This window comes from Dendrobates tinctorius, unplaced genomic scaffold, assembly GCF_039654945.1.
Source record: "Dendrobates tinctorius isolate UK_male_01 unplaced genomic scaffold, ASM3965494v1 ptg000155l, whole genome shotgun sequence".
Classification (NCBI taxonomy): domain Eukaryota; kingdom Metazoa; phylum Chordata; class Amphibia; order Anura; family Dendrobatidae; genus Dendrobates; species Dendrobates tinctorius.
The window spans coordinates 20,521,603-20,544,378 of record NW_027361822.1 but is presented as its reverse complement, the minus strand read 5'-3'; the positions used below and the strand labels follow the sequence as shown (position 1 = coordinate 20,544,378).

At 47.3% G+C, this 22,776-nt stretch overlaps 1 protein-coding gene across 4 annotated transcripts in view; it reads left to right on the top strand.

Annotated features, from left to right (window-relative positions):
• Window positions 1-14,346: 14,346 nt before the first annotated feature.
• LOC141051066 (oocyte zinc finger protein XlCOF7.1-like) overlaps window positions 14,347-22,776 on the top strand; it is a 100,902-nt gene continuing 92,472 nt past the window's right edge. For 2 of the 4 annotated variants that reach the window (XM_073547907.1, XM_073547905.1), the window contains exon 1: window positions 14,347-14,426. In XM_073547907.1, coding sequence (XP_073404008.1) covers window positions 14,400-14,426 — 27 coding nt within the window. In that variant the 5' untranslated portion in view covers window positions 14,347-14,399. Of the gene's footprint in view, window positions 14,427-15,610; window positions 15,718-15,908; window positions 15,931-22,776 lie in introns of those variants that run through there. The other 2 variants (XM_073547908.1, XM_073547909.1) reach the window with 2 other exon arrangements.

The following is a 22,776-nucleotide window of genomic DNA, read 5'->3' as shown; positions in this document are numbered from 1 at the left end:
AAAGCAATAGGCAGCCCCCAACATATAATGACGGTGAAGCAAGATGAAAAAACACTCACACAGATAGAAAGATAGGCTGAGCAAATGATGGGGCCCAAGCTAACTAAATAGGACAGAATAGAAAAGCTGCTGTCTGCAATCCGCCAAAACCCTATCAAAAACAAGAGCCAACAGGCTGATAGGGAAAAAGGCCCTGAAGACGCTAGGCTTCAAAAGACTATATCAGTACTCAGGTATTTTCTGAAGATAGAGCAAAAAGGAATTCAGCTCACCCCAGCAGGGAATGGCAGAAATCCAGAAAAACAATGCAAAACAAAACCAAAACACAAATGCAAAAAGCAGAGCAGAAAACTTAGCTTTTGAGGAGCAGGAACCAGACTGGTCTCCAAGAATCCCTCAGAGAAATCACCCACAAGGCAGAAGGGCGTCGGCTGCCTTATATCCAGTCAGCAATTTCAGTCACCCAGTCATTATCATTCTGCTCAGGTGCTTGGTAATCAGCCTCACTACCTTCCTTCACCAGAAGAGGGAGTTCATCAGACCTCAATGGTGAAGGGGAAAATGAACTCACAACAGTACCTCCCCTTGAGGAGGGGTCACCAAACCCTCATCCACGCCACCAGGGCGATCAGGGTGAGCCCGATGAAAGGCATGCACCAATCTTTTTCCATGAATATCAGAGGCAGAGACCCAGGAATTATCCTCCTGACCATAACCCTTCCACTTAACCAAATACTGGAGTCTCCGTCTAGCCAGACGGGAATCCAGTATTTTCTCTACCTCATATTCCATGTTACCTTCAACCAATACAGGGTCCGGAGGTGCCACCCCAGTAACAACTGGTTCAACAAACCTCTTCAACAAGGACTTATGAAACACATTATGGATTTTAAATGTGACAGGAAGAGCCAAACGAAAAGAGACCGGATTAATAATCTCCAAAATCTTGTAAGGTCCAATAAATCTAGGCTTAAATTTAGGAGAAGCCACCTTCATAGCGATATTTTTTGATGATAACCACACCATATCACCAACCTTAAACTGGGGACCAATGGTCCTATGTCGGTTGGAAAACCACTGGGCCTTTTCCTGGGAGAGAGATAACTTATCCACCACTTGGTCCCAGATCTGGTGCATTCTCTCCACCACAGTGTCAACACCTGGGCAGGCAGAAGGCTCCACCTGCCCTGAAGAAAATCGAGGATGAAACCCAAAGTTACAAAAAAAAGGTGACATCAAAGTGGCAGAACTAGCTCTATTATTTAAAGCAAATTCGGCCAGGGGCAAAAATGAAACCCAATCATCCTGATCAGCGGAAATAAAACATCTCAAATACAACTCCAAGGTCTGGATTGTTCTCTCCGTCTGCCCATTGGTCTGAGGGTGAAAAGCAGAGGAGAAGGACAACTGAATTCCCAGCTTGGAACAGAAAGTCCTCCAAAATCTAGACACAAACTGAACTCCTCTGTCAGATACAATGTTCTCAGGAATCCCGTGCAAGCGAACCACCTGTTGCAAAAACAGGGGCACCAACTCAGAGGAAGATGGCAACTTAGGGAGTGGTACAAGATGAACCATCTTAGAGAACCTATCACAAATCACCCAAATAACAGTCATTCTCTGAGAGACAGGCATATCAGAGATGAAATCCATTGAAATATGGGTCCATGGCCTCCTGGGGACCGGCAAAGGCATCAACAACCCACTAGAGCGAGAACAAGATTTAGACCGGGAGCAAGTCCCACAGGACTGCACAAAATTCCTGACATCACGAGACAAGGCGGGCCACCAAAAAGACCGACTCACCAGATCTCTAGTACCAAAAATACCTGGATGACCAGCCAATGCAGAGCAATGAACTTCAGACATCACTCTTCTTCCACTGGTCAGGAACATACAACTTTCCACTGGGACAACGCTCAGGTTTGTCCTCCTGGAACTCTTCCAGAGCACGTCTCAAATCGTGCGAAATGGCAGAAAGAACTACCCCTTCGAATAAGATGGTAGCAGGCTTGGTCACCACAGGAGAATCAGCAAAGAAGCTCCTAGAGAGGGCGTCTGCCTTGACATTCTTAGTGCCAGGAAGAAAAGAGACCACAAAATCAAAACGTGGAAAAAACAAGGCCCACCTAGCCTGTCTAGGGTTCAAGCGTTTGGCCGACTCCAGGTAAATCAAATTCTTGTGGTCAGTGAAGACCACGACTTGATGTTTAGCTCCCTCCAACCAATGTCTCCACTCCTCAAATGCCCATTTCATGGCTAAGAGTTTCCGATTCCCCACATCATAGTTACGTTCAGATGGAGAGAACTTTCGGGAAAAGAAAGGACAGGGATTCATTTTAGATGTTACAGGATCCTTTTGGGACAAAACGACTCCTGCACCAATCTCAGAAGCGTCCACCTCTACCTGGAACGGGAGTGAGAAATCAGGTTGCCGCAAAACCGGGGCAGAAGTGAATCTTCGCTTCAGCTCCTGAAAGGAAGAAACAGCCTCCGGAGACCAATTCAACACATCAGCACCCTTCTTAGTCAGATCAGTCAATGGCTTGGCAATACTAGAAAATTTTGCTATAAATTTCCGATAAAAATTAGCAAAACCCAAAAACTTCTGGAGGGCCTTCAAAGAAGTGGGCTGAACCTTGGCCGGGTCCATTTCAATAGTTGACGGAGACAGAATAAATCCCAAAAATGAAATCCTCTGTACCCCAAAAAGGCATTTTGATCCTTTGACATACAGGGAATTCTCCCTCAAGATCCGGAACACAGTCCGAATATGTTCCACATGAGAATACCAATCCTTGGAGAAGATCAAAATATCATCCAGATAGATAATCAAAAATGTATCCACAAAGTCTCGGAAAATGTCGTTCATGAAGCACTGGAAGACAAAAGGGGCATTAGTGAGCCCAAAAGGCATCACCAGGTACTCAAAATGTCCCTCCGGAGTATTAAATGCCGTCTTCCATTCATCCCCATGCTTAATGCGGATATGATTATGCGCCCCCCTGAGGTCAAGCTTGGTAAACCAGCAAGCACCTTTAACTCTGGAGAATAGATCCGAAATCAGGGGGCACGATAATCAATACAAGGCCTTAATGAACCATCCTTTTTGGCCACGAAAAAAAAACGGCACCTAAGGGTGAAGAGAATGGTCTAATATGACCCTTCTCCAACGCCTCCTTAATATAGGATCGCATAGCCTCATGCTCGGGTACAGACAAATTGAAGAGCCGACCCTTGGGAAATTTACACCCCGGGCTCAGTTCAATTGCACAGTCATAACTCCTATGAGGAGGCAAAGACGCAGACTCATTCTCACTAAATACATCATAAAAGTCTGCCAAATAGTCAGGAACATCATGCGACTGAGGAGAGGTGGAAAAAACCGGAGCCTCACTAAGGGCACACCGACAACCCCAACTCACCACAGACACAGATTTCCAATCCAAAACTGGATTATGAATTTGCAACCAGGGAAACCCCAGAACAATGGTATCATGCAAATTATGCAACACCAAAAATCTGCACTTTTCTTGATGGTCTGGGGCGACCCGCATTACCACCTGGGTCCAAAACTGAGGTTTATTTTTCGCCAAAGGAGTAGCATCAATCCCCCTCAAAGGGATAGGCGTCCGCAGAGGTGTCATCGGAAATCCACAACGTTTAGCAAAATCCAAGTCCATTAGGTTCAGGGCTGCTCCCGAATCCACAAAAGCCTTGGCGGAAAATGTGGACAGGGAGCAGATCAGAGTAATTGCCAGAAGAAACTTAGGTTGAACACCACCCACAGAAAACGTGTGTGCAAAACGTTTCTCTCGTTTAGGACAGACAGAAATAATATGCGAGACATCTCCACAAAAAAACACAGCTTATTACGCCTTCTGAACTCCTGACGTTGCTCCCTGGACAAAACTCTATCACATTGCATAGGTTCAGATACTTGTTCAACAGGTGGCAACACCTCTCGTGCAGTCCTGCGTTCACGTAAACGCCGATCAACCTGAATGGCTAATGACATAGAATCGTCAAGACCAGAGGGAACAGGAAATCCCACCATAGTATCTTTTACAGCTTCTGACAAACCCTTCCGAAAGAGAGCTGCCAAGGCATTATCATTCCAGGTAGTAAGGACCGCCCACTTTCGGAATTTTTGACAGTACAATTCTGCAGAATCTCGACCCTGGCTCAATGCCAACAGGGTCTTTTCAGCCTGATCAATAGCATTAGGTTCGTCATACAACAACCCCAAGGCTTGAAAAAATGCGTTCACATTAGTCAGAATAGGATCATCTGGTTTCAAAGAAAACGCCCAATCCTGGGGATCGCCAAGCAGCAAAGAGATGACAATTTTAACCTGCTGCGCGGAGCTCCCTGACGAGTTAGGCTTCAAGGCAAAAAATAATTTACAATTATTTTTGAAATTCAAAAATTTAGACCGATTCCCAAAAAACACATCAGGAGTAGGGATCTTTGGTTCAGCATCATGTGAATGAGCAAGGTAGGCGAAAATTCCCCGCACTTCCGCAGAGAGCTGCTCCACACGATCAGACAATTGCTTTATCTCCATTGAGAGAAAAAAAAAAATTCCCCCTACGGCCTCAGCGATATAGAGGAAAAAATATACACACTTTTTTTTTTTTTACAATTCTTTCCTGCTATTGAGTACCCTAGGATCTGCGGTATGGCGGGTGATTCCGTTATGAATGAGTCACCGTAGGAGGCAAAAACAGAAATACTAGCTAAGTCCAGAAAACCAGAGAAGTTGGCAGCTATCGGATTGCAGACCCCTGAACCTATCAACACCACCTAGCAGTAGCCGTGGGGGGTTCCTACAGTGCCCTAGATCCCTCGATCACAGCCGGAAAACTAAATAGCCTAAAGACAGAAAGGGAAATCTAAACTGCCCCAGAGCAGACCCCAAAGCAATAGGCAGCCCCCAACATATAATGACGGTGAAGCAAGATGAAAAAACACTCACACAGATAGAAAGATAGGCTGAGCAAATGATGGCGCCCAAGCTAATTAAATAGGACAGGATAGAAAAGCTGCTGTCTGTAATCCGCCAAAACCCTATCAAAAACAAGAGCCAACAGACTGATAGGGAAAAAAGCCCTGAAGATGCTAGGCTTCAAAAAGACTATATCAGTACTCAGGTATTTTCTGAAGACAGACCAAAAAGGGATTCAGCTCACCCCAGCGGGGAATGGCAGAAATCCAGAAAAACAATGCAAAACAAAACCAAAACACAATTGCAAAAACCTGTATATATACACACATCATCACCAGCCCAGCTATGCCCCCCCAGCACCTGTATATATACACATCATCACCAGCCCAGCTATGCCCCCCAGCACCTGTATATATACACATCATCACCAGCCCAGCTATGCCCCCCAGCACCTGTATATATATACACATCACCAGCCCAGCTATGCCCCCCAGCACCTGTATATATACACACAACATCACCAGCCCAGCTATGCCCCCCCAGCACCTGTATATATACACATCACCAGCCCAGCTATGCCCCCCCAGCACCTGTATATACAGTGGGGCAAAAAAGTATTTAGTCAGTCAGCAATAGTGCAAGTTCCACCACTTAAAAAGATGAGAGGCGTCTGTAATTTACATCATAGGTAGACCTCAACTATGGGAGACAAACTGAGAAAAAAAAATCCAGAAAATCACATTGTCTGTTTTTTTTTCATTTTATTTGCTTATTATGGTGGAAAATAAGTATTTGGTCAGAAACAAAATTTCATCTCAATACTTTGTGATATATCCTTTGTTGGCAATGACAGAGGTCAAACGTTTTCTGTAAGTCTTCACAAGGTTGCCACACACTGTTGTTGGTATGTTGGCCCATTCCTCCATGCAGATCTCCTCTAGAGCAGTGATGTTTTTGGCTTTTCGCTTGGCAACACGGACTTTCAACTCCCTCCAAAGGTTTTCTATAGGGTTGAGATCTGGAGACTGGCTAGGCCACTCCAGGACCTTGAAATGCTTCTTACGAAGCCACTCCTTCGTTGCCCTGGCGGTGTGCTTTGGATCATTGTCATGTTGAAAGACCCAGCCACGTTTCATCTTCAATGCCCTTGCTGATGGAAGGAGGTTTGCACTCAAAATCTCACGATACATGGCCCCATTCATTCTTTCATGTACCCGGATCAGTCGTCCTGGCCCCTTTGCAGAGAAACAGCCCCAAAGCATGATGTTTCCAACACCATGCTTTACAGTAGGTATGGTGTTTGATGGATGCAACTCAGTATTCTTTTTCCTCCAAACACGACAAGTTGTGTTTCTACCAAACAGTTCCAGTTTGGTTTCATCAGACCATAGGACATTCTCCCAAAACTCCTCTGGATCATCCAAATGCTCTCTAGGACGGGCCCGGACATGTACAGGCTTAAGCAGTGGGACACGTCTGGCACTGCAGGATCTGAGTCCATGGTGGCGTAGTGTGTTACTTATGGTAGGCCTTGTTACATTGGTCCCAGCTCTCTGCAGTTCATTCACTAGGTCCCCCCGCGTGGTTCTGGGATTTTTGCTCACCGTTCTTGTGATCATTCTGACCCCACGGGGTGGGATTTTGCGTGGAGCACCAGATCGAGGTAGATTATCAGTGGTCTTGTATGTCTTCCATTTTCTAATTATTGCTCCCACAGTTGATTTCTTCACTCCAAGCTGGTTGGCTATTGCAGATTCAGTCTTCCCAGCCTGGTGCAGGGCTACAATTTTGTTTCTGGTGTCCTTTGACAGCTCTTTGGTCTTCACCATAGTGGAGTTTGGAGTCAGACTGTTTGAGGGTGTGCACAGGTGTCTTTTTATACTGATAACAAGTTTAAACAGGTGCCATTACTACAGGTAATGAGTGGAGGAAAGAGGAGACTCTTAAAGAAGAAGTTACAGGTCTGTGAGAGCCAGAAGTCTTGATTGCTTGTTTCTGACCAAATACTTATTTTCCACCATAATATGCAAATAAAATGAAAAAAAAACAGACAATGTGATTTTCTGGATTTTTTTTTCTCAGTTTGTCTCCCATAGTTGAGGTCTACCTATGATGTAAATTACAGACGCCTCTCATCTTTTTAAGTGGTGGAACATGCACTATTGCTGACTGACTAAATACTTTTTTGCCCCACTGTATATACACATCACCAGCCCAGCTATGCCCCCCAGCACCTGTATATATACACACATCATCACCAGCCCAGCTATGCCCCCCAGCACCTGTATATATACACACACACATCATCACCAGCCCAGCTATGCCCCCCCAGCACCTGTATATATACAAACATCATCACCAGCCCAGCTATGCCCCCCCAGCACCTGTATATATACACATCACCAGCCCAGGTATGCCCCCCAGCACCTATATATATATATATATATATATACACACACATCATCACCAGCCCAGCTATGCCCCCCAGCACCTGTATATATACACACCATCACCAGCCCAGCTATGCCCCCCCAGCACCTGTATATATACACATCATCACCATCCCAGCTATGCCCCTCCAGCACCTGTATATATACACATCATCACCAGCCCAGCTATGCCCCTCCAGCACCTGTATATATACACATCATCACCAGCCCAGCTATGCCCCCCCAGCACCTGTTTATATATACACATCACCAGCCCAGCTATGCCCCCCAGCACCTGCATATATACACACATCATCACCAGCCCAGCTATGCCCCCCCAGCACTTGTATATATAAACACATCATCACCAGCCCAGCTATGCCCCCCAGCACCTGCATATATACACACATCATCACCAGCCCAGCTATGCCCCCCCAGCACCTGTATATATATACACATCATCACCAGCCTAGCTATGCCCCCCCAGCACCTGTATATATACACATCACCAGCCCAGCTATGCCCCCCCAGCACCTGTATATATACACACATCATCACCAGCCCAGCTATGCCCCCCCCGAACCTGTATATATACACACACATCATCACCAGCCCAGCTATGCCCCCCCAGCACCTGTATATATACACATCATCACCAGCCCAGCTATGCCCCCCCAGCACCTGTATATATACACACATCATCAGCAGCCCAGCTATGCCCCCCCAGCACCTGTATATATACACATCATCACCTGCCCAGCTATTCCCCCCCCGACACCTGTATATATACACATCACCAGCCCAGCTATGCCCCCCCCAGCACCTGTATATATAAACACATCATCACCAGCCCAGCTATGCCCCCCCAGCACCTGCATATATACACACATCATCACCAGCCCAGCTATGCCCCCCCAGCACCTGTATATATAAACACATCATCACCAGCCCAGCTATGCCCCCCCAGCACCTGCATATATACACACACACACATCATCACCAGCCCAGCTATGCCCCCCCAGCACCTGTATATATATATACACACATCATCACCAGCCTAGCTATGCCCCCCCAGCACCTGTATATATATACACATCACCAGCCAAGCTATGCCCCCCCAGCACCTGTATATATACACACATCACCAGCCCAGCTATGCCCCCCCTGAACCTGTATATATACACACACATCATCACCAGCCCAGCTATGCCCCCCCAGCACCTGTATATATACACATCATCACCAGCCCAGCTATGCCCCCCCAGCACCTGTATATATACACACATCATCACCAGCCCAGCTACGCCCCCCAGCACCTGTATATATACACACACATCATCACCAGCCCAGCTATGCCCCCCAGCACCTGTATATATACACATAATCACCAGCCCAGCTATGCCCCCCCAGCACCTGTATATATACACATCATCACCCGCCCAGCTATGCCCCCCAGCACCTGTATATATATACACATCATCACCAGCGCAGCTATGCCCCCCCAGCACCTGTATATATACACATCACCAGCCCAGCTATGCCCCCCCAGCACCTGTATATATACACACACATCACCAGCCCAGCTATGCCCCCCAGCACCTGTATATATACACACACATCATCACCAGCCCAGCTATGCCCCCCAGCACCTGTATATATATATACACACACATCATCACCAGCCCAGCTATGCCTCCCCAGCACCTGTATATATACACATCATCACCAGCCCAGCTATGCCCCTCCAGCACCTGTATATATACACACATCACCAGCCCAGCTATGTCCCCCCAGCACCTGCATATATACACACATCATCACAAGCCCCGCTATGCCCCCCCAGCACTTGTATATATAAACACATCATCACCAGCCCAGCTATGCCCCCCAGCACCTTCATATATACACACATCATCACCAGCCCAGCTATGCCCCCCCAGCACCTGTATATATATACACATCATCACCAGCCTAGCTATGCCCCCACAGCACCTGTATATATACACATCACCAGCCCAGCTATGCCCCCCAGCACCTGTATATATACACACATCATCACCAGCCCAGCTATGCCCCCCCCTGAACCTGTAAATATACACACACATTATCACCAGCCCAGCTATGCCCCCCCAGCACCTGTATATATACACATCATCACCAGCCCAGCTATGCCCCCCCAGCACCTGTATATATACACACATCATCAGCAGCCCAGCTATGCCCCCCCAGCACCTGTATATATACACATCATCACCTGCCCAGCTATGCCCCCCCCGACACCTGTATATATACACATCACCAGCCCAGCTATGCCCCCCCAGCACCTGTATATATAAACACATCATCACCAGCCCAGCTATGCCCCCCCAGCACCTGCATATATACACACATCATCACCAGCCCAGCTATTCCCCCCCAGCACCTGTATATATAAACACATCATCACCAGCCCAGCTATGCCCCCCCAGCACCTGCATATATACACACACACACACATCATCACCAGCCCAGCTATGCCCCCCCAGCACCTGTATATATATACACACACATCATCACCAGCCTAGCTATGCCCCCCCAGCACCTGTATATATACACATCACCAGCCAGCTATGCCCCCCCAGCACCTGTATATATACACACATCACCAGCCCAGCTATGCCCCCCCTGAACCTGTATATATACACACACATCATCACCAGCCCAGCTATGCCCCCCCAGCACCTGTATATATACACATCATCACCAGCCCAGCTATGCCCCCCCAGCACCTGTATATATACACACATCATCACCAGCCCAGCTATGCCCCCCAGCACCTGTATATATACACACACATCATCACCGGCCCAGCTATGCCCCCCCAGCACCTGTATATATACACATCATCACCAGCCCAGCTATGCCCCCCCAGCACCTGTATATATACACATCATCACCAGCCCAGCTATGCCCCCCCAGCACCTGTATATATACACACACACACATCATCACCAGCCCAGCTATGCCCCCCCTGAACCTGTATATATACACACACATCATCACCAGCCCAGCTATGCCCCCCCAGCACCTGTATATATACACATCATCACCAGCCCAGCTATGCCCCCCAGCACCTGTATATATACACATCATTACCAGCCCAGCTATGCCCCCCAGCACCTGTATATATACACATCATCACCAGCCCAGCTATGCCCCCCAGCACCTGTATATATACACACATCATCACCAGCCCAGCTATGCCCCCCAGCACCTGCATATATATACACACATCACCAGCCCAGCTATGCCCCCCCAGCACCTGTATATATACACATCATCACCAGCCCAGCTATGCCCCCCCAGCACCTGTATATATACACATCACCAGCCCAGCTATGCCCCCCCAGCACCTGTATATATACACATCATCACCAGCCCAGCTATGCCCCCCAGCACCTGTATATATACACATAATCACCAGCCCAGCTATGCCCCCCAGCACCTGTATATATATACACACACATCACCAGCCCAGCTATGCCCCCCCAGCACCTGTAGATATACACATCATCACCAGCCCAGCTATGCCCCCCCAGCACCTGTAGATATACACATAATCACCAGCCCAGCTATGCCCCCCCAGCACCTGTATATATACACACACATCATCACCATCCCAGCTATGCCCCGCAGCACCTGTATATATATACACATCATCACCCGCCCAGCTATGCCCCCCAGCACCTGTATATATATACACATCATCACCAGCGCAGCTATGCCCCCCCAGCACCTGTATATATACACACACATCACCAGCCCAGCTATGCCCCCCAGCACCTGCATATATACACACATCATCACCAGCCCAGCTATGCCCCCCCAGCACCTGTATATCTATACACACACACATCATCACCAGCCCAGCTATGCCCCCCAGCACCTGTATATACACACACATCATCACCAGCCCAGCTATGCCCCCCAGCACCTGTATATAAATACACACACATCATCACCAGCCCAGCTATGCCCCCCCAGCACCTGTATATATACACACACATCACCAGCCCAGCTATGCCCCCCCAGCACCTGTATATATATACACACACATCATCACCAGCCCAGCTATGCCCCCCAGCACCTGTATATACACACACATCATCACCAGCCCAGCTATACCCCCCAGCACCTGTATATATACACACATCATCACCAGCCCAGCTATGCCCCCCAGCACCTGTATATATACACATCACCATCCCAGCTATGCCCCCCAGCACCTGTATATATACGCACACATCATCACCAGCCCAGCTATGCCCCCCAGCACCTGTATATATACACATCATCACCAGCCCAGCTATGCCCCCCCAGCACCTGTATATATACACACATCACCAGCCCAGCTATGCCCCCCCAGCACCTGTATATATACACACATCACCAGCCCAGCTATGCCCCCCCAGCACCTGTATATATACACACACACACCATCACCGGCCCAGCTATGCCCCCCCAGCACCTGTATATATACACATCATCACCAGCCCAGCTATTCCCCCCCAGCACCTGTATATATACACACACACACATCATCACCAGCCCGGCTATGCCCCCCCTGAACCTGTATATATACACACACATCATCACCAGCCCAGCTATGCCCCCCCAGCACCTGTATATATACACATCATCACCAGCCCAGCTATGCCCCCCAGCACCTGTATATATACACATCATCACCAGCCCAGCTATGCCCCCCAGCACCTGTATATATACACATCATCACCAGCCCAGCTATGCCCCCCAGCACCTGTATATATACACACACATCATCACCAGCCCAGCTATGCCCCCCAGCACCTGCATATATATACACACATCACCAGCCCAGCTATGCCCCCCCAGCACCTGTATATATACACACACATCATCACCAGCCCAGCTATGCCCCCCCAGCACCTGTATATATACACATCATCACCAGCCCAGCTATGCCCCCCAGCACCTGTATATATACACATCATCACCAGCCCAGCTATGCCCCCCAGCACCTGTATATATACACATCATCACCAGCCCAGCTATGCCCCCCAGCACCTGTATATATACACACACATCATCACCAGCCCAGCTATGCCCCCCAGCACCTGCATATATATACACACATCACCAGCCCAGCTATGCCCCCCCAGCACCTGTATATATACACATCATCACCAGCCCAGCTATGCCCCCCAGCACCTGTATATATACACATCATCACCAGCCCAGCTATGCCCCCCCCAGCACCTGTATATACACACATCATCACCAGCCCAGCTATGCCCCCCCAGCACCTGTATATACACTCATCACCAGCCCAGCTATGCCCCCCCAGCACCTGTATATACACACATCATCACCAGCCCAGCTATGCCCCCCCAGCACCTGTATATATACACATCACCAGCCCAGCTATGCCCCCCCAGCACCTGTATATATATACACACACATCACCAGCCCAGCTATGCCCCCCCAGCACCTGTATATATACACACATCATCACCAGCCCAGCTATGCCCCCCCAGCACCTGTATATATACACACATCATCACCAGCCCAGCTATGCCCCCCAGCACCTGCATATATACACACATCATCACCAGCCCAGCTATGCCCCCCCAGCACCTGTATATATACACATCATCACCAGCCCAGCTATGCCCCCCAGCACCTGTATATATACACACATCATCACCAGCCCAGCTATGCCCCCCCCAGCACCTGTATATATACACATCATCACCAGCCCAGCTATACCCCCCCAGCACCTGTATATATACACATCATCACCAGCCCAGCTATACCCCCCCAGCACCTGTATATATACACACATCATCACCAGCCCAGCTATGCCCCCCCCAGCACCTGTATATATACACATCATCACCAGCCCAGCTATACCCCCCCAGCACCTGTATATATACACATCATCACCAGCCCAGCTATACCCCCCCAGCACCTGTATATATACACACATCATCACCAGCCCAGCTATGCCCCCAGCCCTGGTCCCTGCCTTTATAACTCACCCCCGGGCACAGACACTGCTGACTGAGTGGACCGTCTCTCTCAGCCTGAGCCGGCGTGCGTGGGTAGGAGAGCAGAGCTCCTCCGGATTCCTGGATGACGGTCGGTGATCGGCTAGTGCTGCCTGCCTGCAGCCATTGGGAAGAGAAGAGCGGAGCGCGCTCTCCAGCTCTCTGCCGTCAAAGAACGTCAGATGAACGAGGCTGAAGTTGGTTTCTTATTCGGCTATTTTGTATTTTCTGTTTTTTTTCAGGTTTTTTCAATAAAAATAAAACTTTCTAAGTATATAATAATTTGCAATCATGTGTCCTTTTGTGAATACACTTAGAAACAGATAAAACAAATAGAAGGCTGGCACAAAAATGGGCATCAAAGTGGGCACTGAGGTATGGTATTGAAGGGGTTAAATGCCTTTGGGCCACTGATCTGACACCTGATTTACATACCTACTGATGCCCCACATGAAATCCATGTCTCTCCAGCCTGGCACAAATGGGTTCTGGGCATCAGTAGGTATGTAAATCAGGTGTCAGATCAGTGGCCCAAAGGCATTTAACCCCTTCAATACCATACCTCAGTGCCCACTTTGATGCCCATTTTTGTGCCAGCCTTCTATTTGTTTTATCTGTTTCTAAGTGTATTCACAAAAGGACACATGATTGCACATTATTATATACTTAGAATGTTTTATTTTTATTGAAAAACCTGAAAAAACCTGAAAATACAAAATAGCCGATTAAGAAACTGAACTAATAAGAAACCAACTTCAGCATCGTACACACGCGGCTCTCCTCCATCCACCCTGTAAACCCCTCCTGACCCCACACAGAAACTTCCCCTCATCCAGCACCATGACAACCAGTACAGCAGAGTCCTGCATACACTGAGGCCCCTGATCATGTGACCCCTGACTCCTCCCCTCCTGTGACCTCATCCCAGGTCCTGTGCGCACAGAGCAGCCATATATGTGGAGTGCGGCTCTGCAGGTGGAGGTAGGTGCTGGAGATTCCCCATTACTGGGCTGCACAGGGGGCAGTAACCCCTCCATTCCCGGAGATAGCGCCCCCTGCAGGTGGAGGTAGGTGCTGGAGATTCCCCATTACTGGGCTGCACAGGGGGCAGTAACCCCTCCATTCCCGGAGATAGCGCCCCCTGCAGGTGGAGGTAGGTGCTGGAGATTCCCCATTACTGGGCTGCACAGGGGGCAGTAACCCCTCCATTCCCGGAGATAGCGCCCCCTGCAGGTGGAGGTAGGTGCTGGAGATTCCCCATTACTGGGCTGCACAGGGGGGAGTAACCCCTCCATTCCCGGAGATAGCGCCCCCTGCAGGTGGAGGTAGGTGCTGGAGATTCCCCATTACTGGGCTGCACAGGGGGCAGTAACCCCTCCATTCCCGGAGATAGCGCCCCCTGCAGGTGGAGGTAGGTGCTGGAGATTCCCCATTACTGGGCTGCACAGGGGGCAGTAACCCCTCCATTCCCGGAGATAGCGCCCCCTGCAGGTGGAGGTAGGTGCTGGAGATTCCCCATTACTGGGCTGCACAGGGGGCAGTAACCCCTTCATTCCCGGAGATAGCGCCCCCTGCAGGTGGAGGTAGGTGCTGGAGATTCCCCATTACTGGGCGCAGGGGGCAGTAACCCTTTCATTACTGGGCACAGGTGGCAGTAACCCCTCCATTACTGGGCACAGGGGGCAGTAACCCCTCCATTCCCGGAGATAGCGCCCCCTGCAGGTGGAGGTAGGTGCTGGAGATTCCCCATTACTGGGCTGCACAGGGGGCAGTAACCCCTCCATTCCTGGAGATAGCGCCCCCTGCAGGTGGAGGTAGGTGCTGGAGATTCCCCATTACTGGGCTGCACAGGGGGCAGTAACCCCTCCATTACTGGGCACAGGGGGCAGTAACCCCTTCATTCCCGGAGATAGCGCCCCCTGCAGGTGAAGGTAGGTGCTGGAGATTCCCCATTACTGGGCTGCACAGGGGGCAGTAACCCCTCCATTCCTGGAGATAGCGCCCCCTGCAGGTGGAGGTAGGTGCTGGAGATTCCCCATTACTGGGCTGCACAGGGGGCAGTAACCCCTCCATTCCTGGAGATGGCGCCCCCTGCAGTTGGAGGTAGGTGCTGGAGATTCCCCATTACTGGGCGCAGGGGGCAGTAACCCCTCCATTCCCGGAGATAGCGCCCCCTGCAGGTGGAGGTAGGTGCTGGAGATTCCCCATTACTGGGCTGCACAGGGGGCAGTAACCCCTCCATTCCCGGAGATAGCGCCCCCTGCAGGTGGAGGTAGGTGCTGGAGATTCCCCATTACTGGGAAGAGCAGGGGGCAGTAACCCCTTCAGCGCTGAGTCACAGCTTTTCAATTTTTCATCTGCTGTATGAGGGTTTGCGTTTTACTAGATGATGGTGATGCTGCCTGACTTTCTCTGCTTTTTTTGAGGAGCAGTTGGGGAAAATAACAGAAGGAATATTAACCCCTTCATGACCTATGATGTATAGGTATGTCCAGGCTCGTCTCCCTCCCTGTGAAGCGGGCTCCGGCCCACATCTTCCCAGCATATGACAGCTTATCTGATCAGCTGACATGTGCCCCTAACAGCCACGGTGGAATCGTGACCCACCCGTGGCTGTTAACATGTTAAATGCTGCTGTCAATCTCTGCATTTAACATGCATGTGCCGGAAGCACGTCACATGATCCTGGGGCGCCAATGGTTTAGCATGACATCCAGGGTCTGCAGGAGACCCCCGTGTTTGTCATTGCTAATCTGCTCTGTGCGCCTCCCCATGGCCGACGTTCATATTACATAGTGATTAATGCCGTCCATTCTATGGACACAGCTTCAAGATTCCTAAGGAGACAATTGAAGAAAGTAAAAAATATTAAAACAATGTTAAAAATATAAAAGTTCAAATCACCCCTGTTTTGCCCCATTCAAAATAAAACACTAAAAAATACACATATTGGGTATCACTGGTTTAAAAATCGCCCGATGTATCATATAGAAACAACCCGATTGGCTAATGGCGTAATGAGAATGAAAAATCAAACGCCAGAATTCCGTTTTTTGGGGGGCACCGCACATTGCAATAACAGGCGATCAAAACATGGTATCAATCAGAAGGGGAATTTTGGAGGTGCTTCCATCTAGCAGGTAGGATCCCAATTGGTCATCATATTTAAAATGCCAGCTGTTAACGGAAAAGGTCAAAAACGCATTCCTGGCGCTGGGTAACAATTGATTCCAAAAGGTTGCAGACACTGAGGATATGCTGCATGTTAAAAAATGGAGTACATGAATAAAAATGAAAATACCAATAAAAAAAAGCATTAAATTCGTACACAACGCGTTTCTGCTCAGAAGAGCCTTCATAACGTGTATAGAGCGGTATGACTTGTGAGCTATTTTATAGATATCCTCAATTGTGGCTGAAGTTTCTCATTTGAAAGATCCAATCCTTTTTTGTTTTCCTTGTGAAAACCCACATGTTTAGACAGACCGGTGAGCCGCTGAATCCAAATTTGCCATACTTTTACCATATTCGTGCCAAATTTATGTTTGATGATCGTTTCCGAACATGTTTGCTCATCTCTACTCCCATTGGCTCCAATGGCGTTCGGCTAATATTGCAAATACGGCAATCGGAACCCGAACCGAATAATGAAATATTCGTTCATCTCATATTAACATATATTGTAGAATTACCGTATATACTCGTGTATAAGATGAGTTTTTCAGCACATTTTTTTGGGCTGAAAACGCCCCCCCTCGACTCATTCTGTCAGAAAAGCGGAGGGGAAGCAGCAGGTCACAGAGGCAGGAGCCGGTGGCTAAAGCCTGTACCTGCTGCTAAAGAGAAATTAATATTCAGTGCGCTGGCAGTGAATATTAATTTCTCTTATAGCATGCACAGTTACAGCCGCTGGCGTCCAGCACACATCCTACTTACCTTCCCTGCGTGCCCTCGCTGCAACTCGTTCGTTCCGGCATCAGCAGCTCTTCCAGCTGAGCGATCACGTGGCCCCGCTCATTAAGGTAATGAATATTCACGTATCTTCACTCCTATAGGCGTGGAGTGAATATTCATTACCTTAATGAGTGGGGCCCGCTCAGCAGGAAGAGCTGCTGGCGCTGGAACGAGATGCAGTGAGGGCACGCAGGAAGGTAAGTAGGATGTGTTTTTCTTATAGGAACCATGCATACAAGGAGTGGGGATAATGAGCCATGCATACAAGGAGTGGGGATAATGAGCCATGCATACAAGGAGTGGGGATAATGAGCCATGCATACAAGGAGTGGGGATAATGAGCCATGCATACAAGGAGTGGGGATAATGAGCCATGCATACAAGGAGTGGGGATAATGAGCCATGCATACAAGGAGTGGGGATAATGAGCCATGCATACAAGGAGTGGGGATAATGAGCCATGCATACAAGGAGTGGGGATAATGAGCCATGCATACAAGGAGTGGGGATAATGAGCCATGCATACAAGGAGTGGGGATAATGAGCCATGCATACAAGGAGTGGGGATAATGAGCCATGCATACAAGGAGTGGGGATAATGAGCCATGCATACAAGGAGTGGGGATAATGAGCCATGCATACAAGGATAGGGGATAAGGAGCCATGCATACAAGGATTGGGGATAATGAGCCATGCATACAAGGATTGGGGATAATGAGCCATGCATACAAGGATTGGGGATAATGAGCCATGCATACAAGGATAGGGGATAAGGAGCCATGCATACAAGGATTGGGGATAATGAGCCATGCATACAAGGAGTGGGGATAATGAGCCATGCATACAAGGATAGGGGATAATGAGCCATGCATACAAGGATAGGGGATAATGAGCCATGCATACAAGGATAGGGGATAAGGAGCCATGCATACAAGGATAGGGGATAAGGAGCCATGCATACAAGGATAGGGGATAAGGAGCCATGCATACAAGGATTGGGGATAATGAGCCATGCATACAAGGATTGGGGATAATGAGCCATGCATACAAGGATAGGGGATAATGAGCCATGCATACAAGGATAGGGGATAATGAGCCATGCATACAAGGCATGCATACAGGATTGGGATGAGGGAACAATGCATACCCAGCTTTTACTTGAGTCAAAAAGTTTACCCAGTGTTTCGTGGCAAAATTAGGTGCCTCGGCTTATACTCGGGTCGACTTATACTCGAGTTTATACGGAAATCGGAAGTGAAATTTAAATGGGATGTTATTTTGTCATTATTGGCTAATTCTTTCATTGAAAATGTAAAGATATTTAGTATATATATTGACAAAATTACAAAATATGGGTCATTGTTTTTCCTGGAAAATTATCGATTTCACGTCCAAGCAAGAATATAAAACATTCCAAGACAGTATTCGCACACACCCAGGAACTCACCTGTAGTTCTGAATTTGTTGTCTATGTGGATCTGGTCACATTTGTCTGCGGGGTCTTATATGTTGGTCAGACAACCCAGGCATTGCTGAGCCACATGAATGACTGCAGACATAATGTGAAAAAAAGGGCTTCCTACAACAAAGCTGGTTGAAACATCTCACCCTTTAAAAAAAAATAAAAATGTTGAATCTATCATAGTGACTCCCCTAAAATAAATACCGATTTCAAACAGAAATCCTGTTCTTAATGCCATGGGGTCCAACTGGATATACAGGCTCGGGACTCTATATCCAGATGGACTCAATGAAACTCTGGAAGCCGTGGAATAACTGAGTTTTCACCCCTGAGACCTCTGAGCTATGATACAGGGGACAACGGAGAAAACCTTCTCCTCAAGCAGGCAATGCTCACCCATCCATCGATAACGGTAAAATTAGAAACGTCTTTTGCAACCTGAATCGCTAATTCTCTGAACTCTCTGTAATTACGGACACATATCTCTAGTAGTTCTCCACAACCCAAATATTTGTCCCATGGGGAGATATAATAATGTCCAACCAGACCTCTTCCCAATTTGAAATCAAACATAAACATCTATGGACATATCATTTTGTAAAATAGGACACAATACCCATCACTTGCCATTCACATATCTGTTATTTGACCAGCCAAATCCAAAGTGCGAACACGTTATGGGTAAATAATATAAATTAATATGATACAGTGGTGAGAGATTTAATCAAACCCATGTGACCAAACAAAAGACAAGAAATTAGTTCATCGAAAAGTCATGTGAAAAATGGCACCCCAATTGCAGTTAGATACATTCACCAACAACTTATTCGATATACCAAAAATAAGAAATCTAAATGTATATACTAAATAAATAAAAAATCTAAATGTACACTACCGTTCAAAAGTTTGGGGTCACCCAGACAATTTTGTGTTTCTAATGAAAACTCATACTTTTATTAATCAAATGAGTTGCCAAATTAATTTAAAATCTAATCCAGACATTGACAAGGTTCGAAAAAAAGATTTTTATTTGAAATAATAATTTTCTCCAAACTTTGCTTTCGGCAAAGAATGCTCCCTTTGCAGCAATTACAGCTTTGAAGACCTTTGGCATTCTAGCAGTTAATTTGCTGAGGTAATCTGGAGAATTTTCACCCTATGCTTCCAGAAGCCCCTCCCACAAGTTGGTTGGCTTGATGGGCACTTTTTGCGTACCTTATGTTCAAGCTGCTCCCAGAACAGCTCAATGGGGTTGAGATCTGGTGACTGCGCTGGCCACTCCATTACAGATAGATTACCAGCTGACTGCTTCTTCCATAAATACAGTTGTGGCCATAAGTATTGACACCCCTGCAATTCTGTCAGATAATACTCAGTTTCTTCCTGACAATGATTGCAAACACAAATTCTTTGGTATTATCTTCATTTAATTTGTCTTAAATGAAAAAACACAAAAGAGAATGAAGCAAAAAGCAAAACATTGATCATTTCACATAAAACTCCAAAAATGGGCCAGACAAAAGTATTGGCACCCTCAGCCTAATACTTGGTTGCACAACCTTTAGCCAAAATAACTGCGACCAACCGCTTCCGGTAACCATCAATGAGTTTCTTACAATGCTCTGCTGGAATTTTAGACCCTTCTTCTTTGGAAAACTGCTCCAGGTCCCTGATATTTGAAGGGTGCCTTCTCCAAACTGCCATTTTTAGATCTCTCTACAGGTGTTCTATGGGATTCAGGTCTGGACTCATTGCTGGCCACCTTAGAAGTCTCCAGTGCTTTCTCTCAAACCATTTTCTAGTGCTTTTTGAAGTGTGTTTTGGGTCATTGTCCTGCTGGAAGACCCATGACCTCTGAGGGAGACCCAGCTTTCTCACACTGGGCCCTTCATTATGCTGCAAAATTTGTTGGTAGTCTTCAGACTTCATAATGCCATGCACACGGTCAAGCAGTCCAGTGCCAGAGGCAACAAAGCAACCCCCAAAACATCAGGGAACCTCTGCCATGTTTGACTGTAGGGACCGTGTTCTTTTCTTTCAATGCCTATTTTTTTCTCCTGTAAACTCTATGTTGATGCCTTTGCCCAAAAAGCTCTACTTTTGTCTCATCTGACCAGAGAACATTCTTCCAAAACGTTTTAGGCTTTTTCAGGTAAGTTTTGGCAAACTCCAGCCTGGCTTTTTTATGTCTCGGGGTAAGAAGTGGGGTCTTCCTGGGTCTCCTACCATACAGTCCCTTTTAATTCAGACGCCGACGGATAGTACGGGTTGACACTGTTGTACCCTCGGACTGCAGGGCAGCTTGAACTTGTTTGGATGTTAGTCGAGGTTCTTTATCCAACATCCGCACAATCTTGCGTTGAAATATCTTGTCAATTTTTATTTTCCGTCCACATCTAGGGAGGTTAGCCACAGTGCCATGGGCTTTAAGCTTCTTGATGACACTGCGCACAGTAGACACAGGAACATTCAGGTCTTTGGAGATGGACTTGTAGCCTTGAGATTGCTCATGCTTCCTCACAATTTGGTTTCTCAAGTCCTCAGACAGTTCTTTGGTCTTCTTTCTTTTGTCCATGCTCAATGTGGTACACTCAAGGACACAGGACAGAGGTTGAGTCAACTTTAATCCATGTCATCTGGCTGCAAGTGTGATTTAGTTATTGCCAACACCTGTTAGGTGCCACAGGTAAGTTACAGGTGCTGTTAATTACGCAAGTTAGAGAAGCATCACATGATTTTTTGAACAGTGCCAATACTTTTGTCCACCCTCTTTTTTATGTTTGGTGTGGAATTATATCCAATTTGGCTTTAGGACAATTCTGTTTGTGTTTTTTCATTTAAGACAAATTAAGATAATAATACCAAAGAATTTGTGTTTGCAATCATTTTCAGGAAGAAACTGAGTATTATTTGACAGAATTGCAGGGGTGTCAATACTTTCGGCCACAACTGTAGTTCTTGCATAATTTGGAGGTGTGCTTTGGGTCATTGTCCTGTTGTAGGATGAAATTGACTCCAATCAAGCTCTGTCCACAGGGTATGGCATGGCGTTGCAAAATGTAGTGATAGCTTTCCTTATTCAAAATCCCTTTTACCTTGTACAAATCTCCCACTTTAGCAGCACCAAAGCAACCCCAGGCCATCACATTACCTCCACCATGCTTGACAGATGGCATCAGACACTCTTCCAGCATCTTTACAGTTGTCTTGAGTCTCACAAATGTTCTTCTGTGTGATCCAAACATCTCAAACTTGGATTCGTCTGTCCATAACACTTTTTACCAATCTTCCTCTGTCCAATGTCTGTGTTCTTTTGCCCATATTAATCTTTTCCTTTTATTAGCCAATCTCAGATATGGCATCCTGGGGTCGCCTCTTCACTGTAGACGTTGACATTGGCGTTTTGCGTGTACTATTTAATGAAGCTGCCAGTTGAGGACCTGTGAGGCGTCGATTTCTCAAACTACAGACTCTAATGTACTTGTCTTGTTGCTCAGTTGTGCAAAGGGGCCTCCCGCTTCCCTTTCTACTCTGGTTAGAGCCTGTTTGTGCTCTCCTCTGAAGGGAGTAATACACACCGTTGTAGGAAATCTTCAGTTTCTTGGCAATTTCTCAGATGGAATAGCCATCATTTCTAAGAACAAGAATAGACTGTCGGGTTTCACATGAAAGTTCTTTTTTTCTGGCCATTTTGAGAGTTTAATAGAGCCAACAAATGTAATGCTCCAGATTCTCAACTAGCTCAAAGGAAGGTCAGGTTAATATGTTCTATAAACAGTCAAACTGTTTTCCGTTGTGCTAACATACAAGGGTTTTCAATGGTATTCTAACCATCCATTAGCTTTCTTACACAGTTGGCAAACAGAAAGTACCATAAGAACACTGGAGTGATGGTTGTTGGAAATGGGCCTCTAT